Here is a 12,562-nt window from a genome sequence, read left to right as displayed (position 1 = left end):
ATATACCAGTCAAGAAAATAAAGGGAATATGTGTATTCTGTTTATATTTTATGATGGCTTAGCATTTGTTTTAAATTATAATGATGAAATAGAGTGGAGAGTCAAGATTTAATTTGCAGTCCCAATACTCTTCATGCATTAAAAAGTGGCATAAAGTAAAAGGAACCTACCCACCTTAATCTTATGTTTCCCAGTCAGTAGAACAGCATCTGTCTGACCACTAGGTAGTGGCTTCCTGAAGTGCTATATGAAAAATGATCCAGAGGACACATGCAGGGCAGACTGAAAGAGTGACTTGATTGATAAGTACTGTCTGTCATGCCCACCAGTTGCTCAAAAGAGAAAAAGAGAGAAGCACAACATTGTACACTGGTTATTCAAAGTGCACTTTTTATTTACTTTAACACAGATGAATTTTTACAGTTGAGATAAAATATAAGATATGCAGTTTTGAGTTTTTAGCAGCACCTGCAACGAGAGGATTGTGGAATACCTCACGGTAAATTAGACATGGCTGAGGCAGGCACAAATTAACCTGAAATTCATCAACCCATTGAAGACACACAGACTCTGAGACCCCCTGAATGTTAGTCCAATACATGAAAATAAACCAAATAAATACTCTGTATGATGGTTTATTGGATCATTGGAAACCAGTATAGTTCCAATTAGAAGTATCCCACTCAAAAAAATCTAATGTTCATTAAAAAAATAATAAACCTAATGAAAATATTGCACTAAAAATTCTAGGGTACACAATTTCTAAGCCCATATTCTTGGTTCTAAGCACAGTTCTTGGTACTCACATATTTCAGCCTTTAGTGTTTTTTAATCTTACTCAAACTAATGTCAGCACCCCGCTGAGTGTTACTCACCAAAGTGCCACTGTTTTTGTCACTTAATGTGAAGTGGTTTCATTAAGATATTGTGTAGTGATTTTGCAAAAAAAAAAAATTGGTATGGCTAAGACGAAAGGGGCTTCAGTTGACCTGCCAATAAAATTAATACTTGTTTTGGATGGACAGGAGGCCTATGAATGTGATACCCACATAATTTTTTTACTTAAATGACCACATGCCATTCTGATGTACTTCTGTGAGTGGACAGAGGTCTTTATGAAGGCCTGAGATCTACAAATAGAAACTATTGTAAGAAGAGTGCAAGTAGAAAGAGAAGGCCCCAGATCTCATGCACTTAAAAACAATTAGCATTTAACAGCCTCGACATACGGATTTTTACCTTAATATGATTATAGCAAAATTATCATAGAACTTGGAAACCATGTGGCTGGCTATAGGCATAGGCAAAATAGGGACCAATGCCTAAGAGCTATGGGGTTCCCGTTCTGGCTTTGACTTCTGACATCAAAGTTAGTTGGACAATGGGGTCAGAACTATATTTAAATTGGAAATATTGAGTATGACTGCATTAAAATATCATCTTCCACTTGTCTATGTGGCCAAAAAGTCCTAGAGCTCTTAAAGCACATAAGGTCCCACATGTAAGGCTGATTCCATATGTGGCTACAATGGCGAGTTCTAGGGTATATTCCTGTGAAAGCTCCCACTTCCTCCCTGGCCTAGGTCTCTTTGGGTTCGTTTCTAACTGTCCCTTATGACCTTGGGTCACTATTTTGATCTTAGATGTTTTAAAAGTATGGATTAAAAGCAATGCAGAACAAACATCAACCAACAGAAACTAGACTGCATATTCATAATATAATATATAGCTGGCAGTCACAGTAATCAAAATTTGACAAACCATTTTTAACATTTTAATACGATATCTTTAGGGTGCTTTTATCAGGACACATAATGACTCCTCAGAGCTCAAGAGTTTTTCCTACCATGGCACAAAAGCAAAAGAAAGAGCCATATAATTGCTATTAAATGCTGATAACAGAATAGTTTAAGAATTTTAAAAGTCCCTCTCCATAGTCTCAGCTGTTGCCTTAAGATACATCTCTTAACTCTAGCATAGCACTGAAATACACTTTGTAGCTTACAAATTCATAGAACTTAGAGTTGGAAGGGAGCTTCAACCAAATATCTAGGCAGTACAGAAATTCTTTTTATGGCATTTTAGCAGATGGTCATCCAGCATCTTCTTGAATACTTTCACTAAAGGGGAGTTCACTATTAAGGCAGTCTATTCCACTGTTGGACAGCTCTAATTATGAGAAATCCATTCTAACACTGGGTTAGAGTCTTCTCTCTTGTTACCTTCAATATCCTAGTTTTCCCAGCTGAACATACAGTTACAATATACAAGAAATCAGTTCCTTCTCCTACAGTAAATATGGGAGTAAAGGAACCTTGTGAGAAAAGCCTGTTATCCCCTAATGTTTTCAGAAGCCTTCTCTGAGAGCAGAGCATGGTGGATCAAAGGACCATCCAAGTTGGGAGCAGAGAGCACTGCATCCAAAGCCGTATACTAAGCAGCATTTCTGAATTGGTAAGAGGTTGTCAGACAAGCAACATCCCTATGCAGCAAAAGTAGACTTCTGAAGTAAAAGCAGACCACTCACTTATTTGCAAGGATGGTTGGCATATACTTAAGCATAATCAATTCACAAGGTACTTCAAACACAAGGAGAAAAATCAATTCCCAGTGTCATCAGTGCATCTCTTATTGAGATGGTATTTTCGGAAAAGCTCAGATAGGAACAAACCACATATAAGGACTTAAACAAGGCAGGGTACATCATTATATTTTTCATTCCTAATTATTACAACCTCTTCCTAATTCAAGCTTAGGACATCTTTTTGCATTATTATTCTTCATTGTAATATAGCTCAGAGTCTTATTTTTTTTCCTTTGGCAGAAGTGTTGGAAACTGCTTGGCAAGAGTTGATGCTGACATTTCTTACTTGATTAATGGAATGCTTTAAGGGATAGCTTTAGCTCTTTATCTCCTTCATGCGGCTGGGTTCTAAGTTTAAACTGTGATTTGAAAAATATCTAAATCTCTCAGGACTAAAGCTTTCTGAAATGTCCTGATACACACAAGAAGGAAATAGCAAGAAATCACGCAAAATACACTTGGCTTCATAAAGCTTTTTTAAAAATTGCTCTACAACTTCAATTTGAAGGGCTCTGATTAACAAGCACAACCTTAACTCTCATCCTTTTTGTGCGTGTTTGCACTCTTATTAGAGGGGCACAGTTATTCTTACACTATGACTGGCCAATTTGGGGCACACTTTAAAAAGGCTTCCTACTTTAACAGCATGAAGATCCTGCTTTGGAGCCACTGTTCAAGTCAATAGTGTGACCCAACATGCAATGCTCCAGCTGTTCCTCTACAGCCAACACCTGTCTGACAGCTTCTTCAAAGGCCACTGTCACATTTGTATCATCTTTGGCACTTGTTTCTAGGTAAGGGTAGTCCCCATTCTCCATGCACCAGGCTTGTGCCTCCTCAGTAGTCACTTGCCTATCCTCTTTGTCTACCTTGTTACCCAGAACTACAAATGGGAAGTGCTCAGGGTCTTTCACATCTGCATAGTAGATGAATTCTTTCTGCCAGTTGCCAAGGTTCTCGAAGCTCTGCCGATCATCCACGCTGAAGGTCAAGAGGCAGCAGTCTGCTCCCCTGTAGAAGGGTGTCCTAAGGCTCTTGAAGCGTTCCTGCCCTGCAGTGTCCCAGATCTGGAGAGTTACAAAACGTCCATCTACCTCCAGATCCCGATTTAAGAACTCTACCCCTATGGTGTGAAAAGCCTGGGAGTCAAATTTATTGGTTACATAACGGTTCATAAGCGAACTTTTCCCAACTCCACCATCACCCAAGAGAATGACTTTTAAGAGCAAGGATTTCCCACTCATTGTTGCAGCACCAGATAGAGAGGAGTTTATAACCAAGAGAACCTGAAAATAAAAGAAAAAGTAGGAGGGAAAACAGTTAAATCTGAAAATGAAATCAACTTCATAGTAAATTTCTCTGAATTTCTAGGTCTTCTATTTAACTTCTCTTGATTCATGCTCATTAACTGATATAGAACAGCAGAAGGAATAAAACTCTTTTTGCACAAGGGGGAGAAAAGGTATTGTTTTCCTGAGGGTGCTTGCCTGTGCCAGGAAAATGGCTGAATGCCATGGGTAAACGGACTAGCAGATGGTGCTGTAATCTGATTCAGTTCTGACCCTACTGTAGGCAAGAGAGCCTAGAAGAGGAATGCCATTCAAATGTGTAACCATATTAGCTACCTGTTTGGACAGTTCCAAACAAAAGGTAAATATTATGAGATTGATTTGGGGTTTGAAGTCAGTTCATGATGGACCCAAGAATTACTGAGGAGAGAAAGCTGCATCAGCTGGAATCTTGATTCTGTCAGTAGAGGTTTGGGCTAGAATTCGATGACTCCAGAACTTGGAAGAGAGAAAAAGGCCACATTTCTGTGGCCACTTGCCCTATTATATTTGCACTGATAGAGATACCCTCACAAGCAAAGGATCTTCCATAATATTTTCTTCATGGAATAATGGCACTTAATTGACTGTTGATGGTACCATTATAACAGCTATCATTCAGGAAGAAAATCTTGAATAGCTTATTAATTTTAGGATTTAGGTTCTAATTCCATAATGCACCTGTGAAAACATACCATAAATGCTAAAATGCTAATAATTATCCAGTGTCCTTCTCTTTACCTTCACAACATTATATATGGACTATCTAGAATGCATCTCAAAACAAAAAGATCAAATGTTTACTGAACAACTGCTAGATTCTGTTACGTACTTTCACACTAGGTCCATTGTGGGAACACAACGACGCATTAATTGGGTGTTATTATTCAAGAGACTCAAAGAGATGAAAACTAATTACTAATCAAAAGAGCACATGCAAAAGAGCTTCTGAAGGCATACACGTTTGAAATGTAATTAAGAAAAGCCTCACTAGTCCTTAAAATTATGCTGGTGTGCATGTGTACTAACTATATATTTTTCTAAATATTCATTTTTTAAAAGATCAAGTGACAAAATGTAAAATATATACCTACCTGGTTGAGTGTAGAATATAAACCTATCTAGTTGGGTCTTTGTCAGTTTTAGTCTTTTAATTTTTCTTGCTGTTGCTTTAGTCTTTCTTCTGGGGGATCTAAAAAACAGTTTGGGAAACATTATTTTTAAAAAATCTATAATAAAATAAAGTTAAGGCTATAGATATAATGAATACTCAAGCCAGGAAAAAATAAACAGACCAACCTTAACTTACTTATAGAGGATGCTTTTCATAAATATATCTAAGAGTTCAAAATGCTACAAATGCATAACATGGACAAAATAATTTTATTGCAAGGACTGTAGCCTATCCTTACTTGAACATGTTTTATATAATTTTTAAAGTTTTATATTGTCTTTCCATTGAACTCTCCATTCAAAGTAAAAGCAAATCAAAGAAAGTGCATTTTATTCACAGTGGATGATATTCAGGAAAGGGAAAGCACAGAGGAGTCTAAGATATGTTGAAATGCTAAGTTAGACACGAAACTTTCCTTTATACCACCAATGTTCCCATCTCCAAGAAATCTTGGTATTTCACTCACCAATCTGCCTCCAGGTTGCCTCTGTAATTGATTCCACAAGATCAAAGAAGAAAAAGATATGGTTGGGGATTTCGTGTTTACAATGTATTCTCTTGGCTAATAATTTTGATTATCTGTCTTGAATACAGATTTTGGTATTTAGCTGGATTTATTAAATTCAAACACAACTTCATTTAACATTACACTTAGTATGTCAAGAATCTTATTTAAGTAGCATCAAGAGTACTGGTCAATCTTTAGCATCTTACTATGCTGATAATGACTACAATGGGCAGGGGGTGAGGATTTGATAATATGGGTGAATGTTGAAACCACAATGGTGTTCATGCGAAACCTTCATAAGATTGTATATCAATGATACTTTAATTAAAAAAAAGAAAAACAATTCCTAGATTTGTTGAGTGTGCTTTCTTACTGAGGAATAAAGAAGCTTTTAAGAATTCTTTACTGCTTAATAACCCCATGTTATTTTTTTCAAATATAGAAAAGGCATATAAGGTATTCATTAGAGATCTAAATCAGTAATTATGAATTTTAAAATGTCTTCTAAATTGATAGGCTTTATCCTCCTTCTTGGTCCATATCTATTCTAAAAAATTCTCAAGTTTCCTAAAATTCCTGGGTTTTGTCCCCCCCCCCCTTTTTTTTCCTGCTTTCAAGTTGCTGTCCTTGGAACAAGCTCATGTAACAAACATTTCTTTAAATGGAGATGAAACAAGTGTTAGCACACTTCTTTATTTTTTATACTGGTCTGCAGGATAATTTTACAGAGCAGGACTCTTGGACTCTCACTTAAAAAAGTAACAGGAAGGAAGTACAAATTTGGGCACAATACTGATAGTATTAAGGTCCCATGCCGAATGAGCTTCCTTGAATTCCTAGCAAACAGGTGTTCACATCATTAAACAACTCACTAACTCTACTTTCCCAGCTGTGGGTAAAGTCAAATGATGGCTCAAGGACTGAGTGAATATGGGAACCAAATGTTCAGCTCTAGGAACCCTGATGAAGTATTAATCACTGTCAAAGATAAAGCTGCAGTTGTTTGTCCATTCCCTATGTGGTCACATGTGCACAGAACTTCTGAGTACATAGGCTCCATCCCAGAGAAAAGGAAGGAAAAGTGATGTGTTTTAGTGTCAAGTGCACTGGGCTGGCAGCAGTCAGGAGACAAGTCTGCATCGCTACTACACCATTCATTTATTTTATCGACATGGGCAAGTTATGTAAACGTTCTGTGTTTCAGTATCTTCCTATATAAAAACAGAGCTGAGTATACCTCCCTATATAACTTACAGGATTTGGGGGAAAATGAGTAACTTAGGAAGTTTGCAAAGATTGGAAAGCATTTATTGACATTTTTAGTTTGAGATTTTTGTTTCTCTTGCTCCCTGACCTCCTATCATTTACTTGTGGGGACTTTGCAACTTGGCATTAACCCTTCTCAGAAAGGGCCTTCCAGTGGGAGGATAACAATTCTTCCTTTTCTCTTTCTTCCATATCTGAGAATGCCTTGTTCCTCAACAATTTTGAGCATCTGCATACACCACAGAATCTCCTCGGCATTGGAGGGACCTTAAGGGTCTTGGTTCAATCTAGCTACCAATGCTTGGGAAAACATTTGAGTACCTACTGTGTGCTGTGTCCTTACTAAGGTGACCCTCCACCCTTTTCTATTATCTCCACCTCCCACTTGTTTGCTGGAGGTAGAAATGAATATAGTTTACACTTGTCTTCTTGCCTTCAGTCACCAAATCCTGCTCATTTTTCCTTAGAATATTCTTTTCCAGTGCTCTGTTACCATTCTCATTTGGGCCCACATCTCCTTGCATCTAGTCTATTGTGAAAGCTTCCTGGCTCTTCTCTCTCCACCTTTCTGGTTTCTCCCTACCTAATCTACTTAGCACAGCTTCATCACTGAGCACCCACTGGGTGTAGACACTGTTGGAAATGCATACATTTTTAATACAAGGTCTTACCCTCAAGTTTACAGATTAACATATAAGCTTCAGATCTCATGGTTTACAGTTGAAATGGTATCATTACACTGCTTTATTTTGTTAACAAAATCTTTTTTTCCCCAAGTACATCTTCACTACAGAATTAAGTTTTAAATTCCTGGATAATAAGGCCCTTGTTTGTATATGTCTTTGAAGCCCCTGCTCGCAGCACCAGGGTCCTGCATATGGATAATCAACAAATGTTTGCTTATGAATTAACTGTTTAGGTAGGTGTCTGAACTAATGCCTCTGAAATAATGCCAAAGAAAAGAGATGCACAGTTATGTAAGGTGTGCAAATATTATTATGTATAAGGTGACCAAAAGAGCAGAAGTTATGTACTTTCATGGATCACTTTCTAGATGAGACTTAACGTGAATTCCACCTGTTGATAGTCAGTGGAAATGCTCCAGTGTCCCTCCCTCTTCCCTCACATTTAAAAAATAAATATATAAATCTCTCCATTCCCACCAAAAACAAGAGCAGAATAATTATCTCCATATCATGTTTTCAGTGGGTGCTGGCATCCCCACCATCACCATCTGACAGTGAGTGTGATATCCTTCAGTACATACCCAAATTAAAAAGAACTAGCAGAGTATATAAGCAAATCAGGTAATTATTTTCCCTCTCCCAGGAATATGCCCAATTTAAGTCAAACCCTAAAAGCAGATAGCATTAACTAGGCAAAGGAATTCTTTGATAATCCTAAATACATTAATAGGCCAGTCAAATCCCTTAGGCATCCGTTAAGGGTCCCATATCAGGTTAAGATCTGGACTAAAATGTTTATTCTGATTTTGGTCCTATTCAGAGAAAGATCTGGTTTTAGCCAATCTCAAATATCCTAGACATGACATTCACCTTTCCTACCTCCAAACAGATTAACAAGCATTAATCCAAGGATAGTTTATTCACTTCTTTCCCCCATTTGGGGTCTAAGTCTCAACAGTAAGGTGAATTAGGAATTCACGTAACTTTTACTCCCTAGCTTTGTTTTTCAACACACTTGAAATCTTCTGAATCTGCTGTGCCTGCACCCACACAGTCTTATTAAATTACTGTATTTAGTTGCGGATGTTTGGAGGTAGGGCTGGAGGTGAGGGAGGAGGATGTACAATGATGAGAAAAAGGTTGAACCTTTGAAAATAGTACATACTAGTGTGAAGGAGAGAAGAGAGCTAGAAAAGCGAACTGGCAACGTCAGTTCGGTTGCCATGGGTGGAATGACGCTCAAATCCATAGTTCAGATTGTTCAGGAACAAGTCTTGAGGGGATGTGTACTGTGGGGTTGGGGTGAGGCAAGAGCAGCAGGGGAGGGTTAGGCAGTTGTTGAGAGTGGCCCTGGCGGCAATCTGCGCAGGGGAGGACCCATGGCTGAAGCTACAGGGAAAGCCCATCCAGTGGTGACAACACTGAGGCCTCTCAGCTCACCGTAGATTCCTGGCATAATATTTGGCAATACTGCACTGGAGAACTGGGCGGGGATTTCCTTAATCCATGTGAAAATCAATACAAGTAAGAAACGATTGGATCTTTGAGACCCTCTGTCTTAAATGGTATAGGTTGTTTCCACTACGACCTGATGCTTGTGGGGGGGGGAGGGGGGCTGTGGGGGTGGGTTTCGGGTTCCATAGCGGGAAGCCCTCTGACGCACTGGATTCATTTTGTAGAGCTAAGAAGCAATCCGCTTGTTACAAGTTATCAGCGCCAAATGCCACAGCTGTCATGCCACTGAAATGTTATTCTCACATTTATGTCCATATTTACATCCTATATGCAACTAGAAGGGTGCAACGTGGAATTTCACCTTTAACCGTTCAATCCTCACAACGACAGCTTTGTGGCTTTGGTCCCGAAGACACACTAGATGGCAATTTGGCACTGTTTTCAGGCCACTTCTTCCCACATAAACTGCCTGAAGGCATATAAGTAGATAAGGTTTGGGTGAGCAGGGTACAGGGAAAAGAAGCTTCCTTAGGAGACCGGGAATGCTGTCATCTCTTTGATACAGGGGCACTGTTAGCGTTGGGGATTCTAAAACTGAGATGTCACTCATAGTTCAACACCTTGGCCCCAGGTCTTCTCACCTCATCCCCAGGTTTTAGAAAGAGCGGCTGTGGCGCATGCGCACTGAGCCACACCCGCTCCCCACGGAGCCGGGCGTCTAACTGCCGGGCTTTGGCAGCGGCTCTGGATTACTCAGCAACGCTCCCACTCCACCGTCACCTACTCCCCAGCTCTAACCCCTGTGGCGCCTAGGCCTCATTCCCAAAGGGCAAGCTCTCCTGGAGGTCACCCAGCCCTCCCTTTCTCTCTCTGCCCGCAGGTCCCCCACCTCCCGGCCTCCTGCGTCGGCAGGGCGTTAGCCCCTCTCCCTGCCCACGCGCCGGCACCTTACCCACTACAATGGAAGAGACTGGAGAGGGCCGCGGGTGCCAGGCAGGTCAGTTCTGCGTGCTGCCAGTCCGGCTCCTCGGCTACACAGTCACCGCTCCTGCTGCCTCCTCAACCTCAGTGGGGCAGCAAGTGCAGCCTGGACCTCGGTGGCCTGACAGCTGCCGCTCGCGCCCGCCACTGCCGCCGCGCAGCGTCTCGCGCCCGCGCCCGCCAGGGGAGGGGGCGGGGCCCGCGCCGCCTCCTCGGGCCCCTTTCTTGATGCTGGAGACCCAGTGAGCCGCCTCCGACCCTCGTGCGCTCAGAGCGCTACCTGGCTCTCTCACTCTTCTTTCGTGCTCAGTGTCCAACCCTGGCCTCGCTTGTTCTCCTTCCCTTCTCTCGCCCATTAATAGGCACAGCGGCCACGGACTGTCAAATACTGCCCTCCCACTGAGCTCTTCTGCAACCTGGGGCACCGGCCCCATTTCTACCTGCCTCATTTACCTTACCTCCAAACCCTCTATTTCTGCTAAGAGGATGGCACAAATATCCTCTTGTTTCAAATCACTCAGGGAAATAAGTAATCACAACACATTACTTGACCCTCTAGCTGGCTACTGCTCAGAAAATACTCATGGGAATCCAAAAGAAAAGCTTCACAGCTGTAGCTCAGGCACAGAAGGCACACTGCTCTTTACCGTTCTAGAGGACAGTATAGAGGGCGTTATCTGAGGGTTCCACTAATGTTGCTGGGGTAGAATGCAAGGTACCATCCAGCTGGTCCTTTGTTGTTGTCTCTTGGGACCCTGTGGTACCTCCAACTAGTCGTGATTTTTTCCCCCTGAAATCAACGAACAATGGAGCTCCTGGAATCAATTAGCCCGCATTCCAACTCTGTCAGGCAGATCCATCTCTGAACCTTCCTCAATGCGTGAGAATCTGTGCCTGTGTGGCACTGTTTTTCACTCACCAGGGCCCTCACACATGCCCTCCCTCCATCTAGGCCACTTTTCTCTCTCAAGTCAACCATTCAATCCCACAGGCTCCAGTTTAAATGTCACTTCATCAGAGCAACCTTTCTGAATAACCCCAGAATAGAGAAAGTGCCTTGATTTATTCTCTTGTAGCCTCCTGTAGCCTGCTGTACTTTTCCTTCATAATATATGTCTGTTTATGATATTATGATCTATTTAGGATGAGATAAATGTATTATTATCTGATCAACAACTGCCTTCTTCCACTAAGCCATATTGCACTATAAAGTCAAGGACAGTGATTGTTTAGATTCACCATCATATCCCCAGAGCCTAGGACAATGCTTGCTACATAGGACATACTTAGAATATATTTGTGGAATATGACTGAATATTATATCATCAACAATTATTGCTATTTTGAAATAAAATGAATGGACCTATCTGAATATGTTGCACTCCTACTTAAACCACTCCCAACACCCGCCCCAACAAAGACATTAAAACACTCTTCTGATGGGGAAAAGATGCACACAGTCCTCTAAAACAATTTTTTACTCATCCATTCTTATTTTTAATTAAAGAAAACATTTAAGCATGTACCCCAATATATGTATGTGTATTTATAAACTACATACATGTACTACTGTTACCGGCTGAGAAAGCTGTTTTTCCCAGGATCGTGTCTCAGAGGTGACAAATAAGCCAGCAGACAAGAGTATGGAGCAACCAATGAAGTTCTTTTCTTTTTCAATTTTATTTTGGTATCCTTAATCTACAATTACATGGGGAACATTATGTTTACTAGACACCCCCCTTCACCAAGTCCCCCCACAAAGCCCATTACAGTCACTGTCCATCAGCATAGTAAGATGCTGTAGAATCACTACTTGTCTTCTCTGTGTTGCACAGCCCTCCCCGTACCTCCCCCCACATTATACATGCTAATGGTAATGCCCCTTTTCTTCTCCCCCCCCACTTATCCCTCTCTTCCCACCCATCCTCCACAGTCCCTTTCCCTTTGGTAACTGTTAGTCCATTCTTGAGTTCTGTTAGTCTGCTGCTGTTTTGTTCCTTCAGTTTTTTTCTTTGTTGTTATACACCACATATGAGTGAAATCCTTTGGTACTTGCCTTTCTCTGCTTGGCTTATTTCACTGAGCATAATACCCTCTAGCTCCATCCATGCTGTTGAAAATGGTAGAATTTGTTTTCTTCTTATGGCTGAATAGTATTCCATTGTGTATATGTACCACACTCTTCTTTATCCATTCATCTGCTGATGGACACTGAGGTTGCTTCCATTTCTTGGCTATTGTAAATAGTGCTGCAATAAACATAGGGGTGCATCTCTCTTTTTCAAATTGGGTTGCTGCATTCTTAGGGTAAATTCCTAGAAGTGGAATTCCTGGGTTAAATGGTACTTCTATTTTGAGCTTTTTGAGGAACCTCCATACTGCTTTCCACAATGGTTAAACTAATTTACACTCCCACCAGCAGTGTAGGATGGTTCCCCTTTCTCCACAACCTCGCCAACATTTGTTGTTGTTTGTCTTTTGGATGATGGGGACCCTTACTGGTGTGAGGTGATATCTCATTGTGGTTTTAATTTGCATTTCTCCGATGACTAGCGATGTGGAGCATCTTTTCATGTGCCT

The 12,562-nt window shown here is 40.8% G+C and overlaps 1 protein-coding gene across 2 annotated transcripts; it reads right to left on the bottom strand.

Annotated features, from left to right (window-relative positions):
• Window positions 1-375: 375 nt before the first annotated feature.
• On the bottom strand, window positions 376-10,218 carry RAB9B (RAB9B, member RAS oncogene family). Of its 2 annotated transcripts, XM_036932795.2 has the most exons (4): window positions 9,954-10,218; window positions 5,553-5,573; window positions 5,007-5,104; window positions 376-3,870 (listed from the first exon to the last, which is right to left on the bottom strand). In XM_036932795.2, the coding sequence occupies exon 4, from the start codon at window positions 3,826-3,828 to the stop codon at window positions 3,223-3,225; it is 606 nt and encodes a 201-aa protein (XP_036788690.1). In that variant the 5' UTR covers window positions 3,829-3,870; window positions 5,007-5,104; window positions 5,553-5,573; window positions 9,954-10,218; the 3' UTR covers window positions 376-3,222. The 2 variants fall into 2 exon arrangements, with proteins under 2 accessions (XP_036788690.1, XP_036788689.1); XM_036932794.2 differs by lacking the exon at window positions 5,553-5,573.
• Between the last annotated feature and the right edge of the window lie 2,344 nt (window positions 10,219-12,562).

Source organism: Manis pentadactyla, chromosome X (assembly GCF_030020395.1).
Source record: "Manis pentadactyla isolate mManPen7 chromosome X, mManPen7.hap1, whole genome shotgun sequence".
NCBI lineage: Eukaryota > Metazoa > Chordata > Mammalia > Pholidota > Manidae > Manis > Manis pentadactyla.
This window is presented reverse-complemented; position numbering and strand designations above follow the sequence as displayed.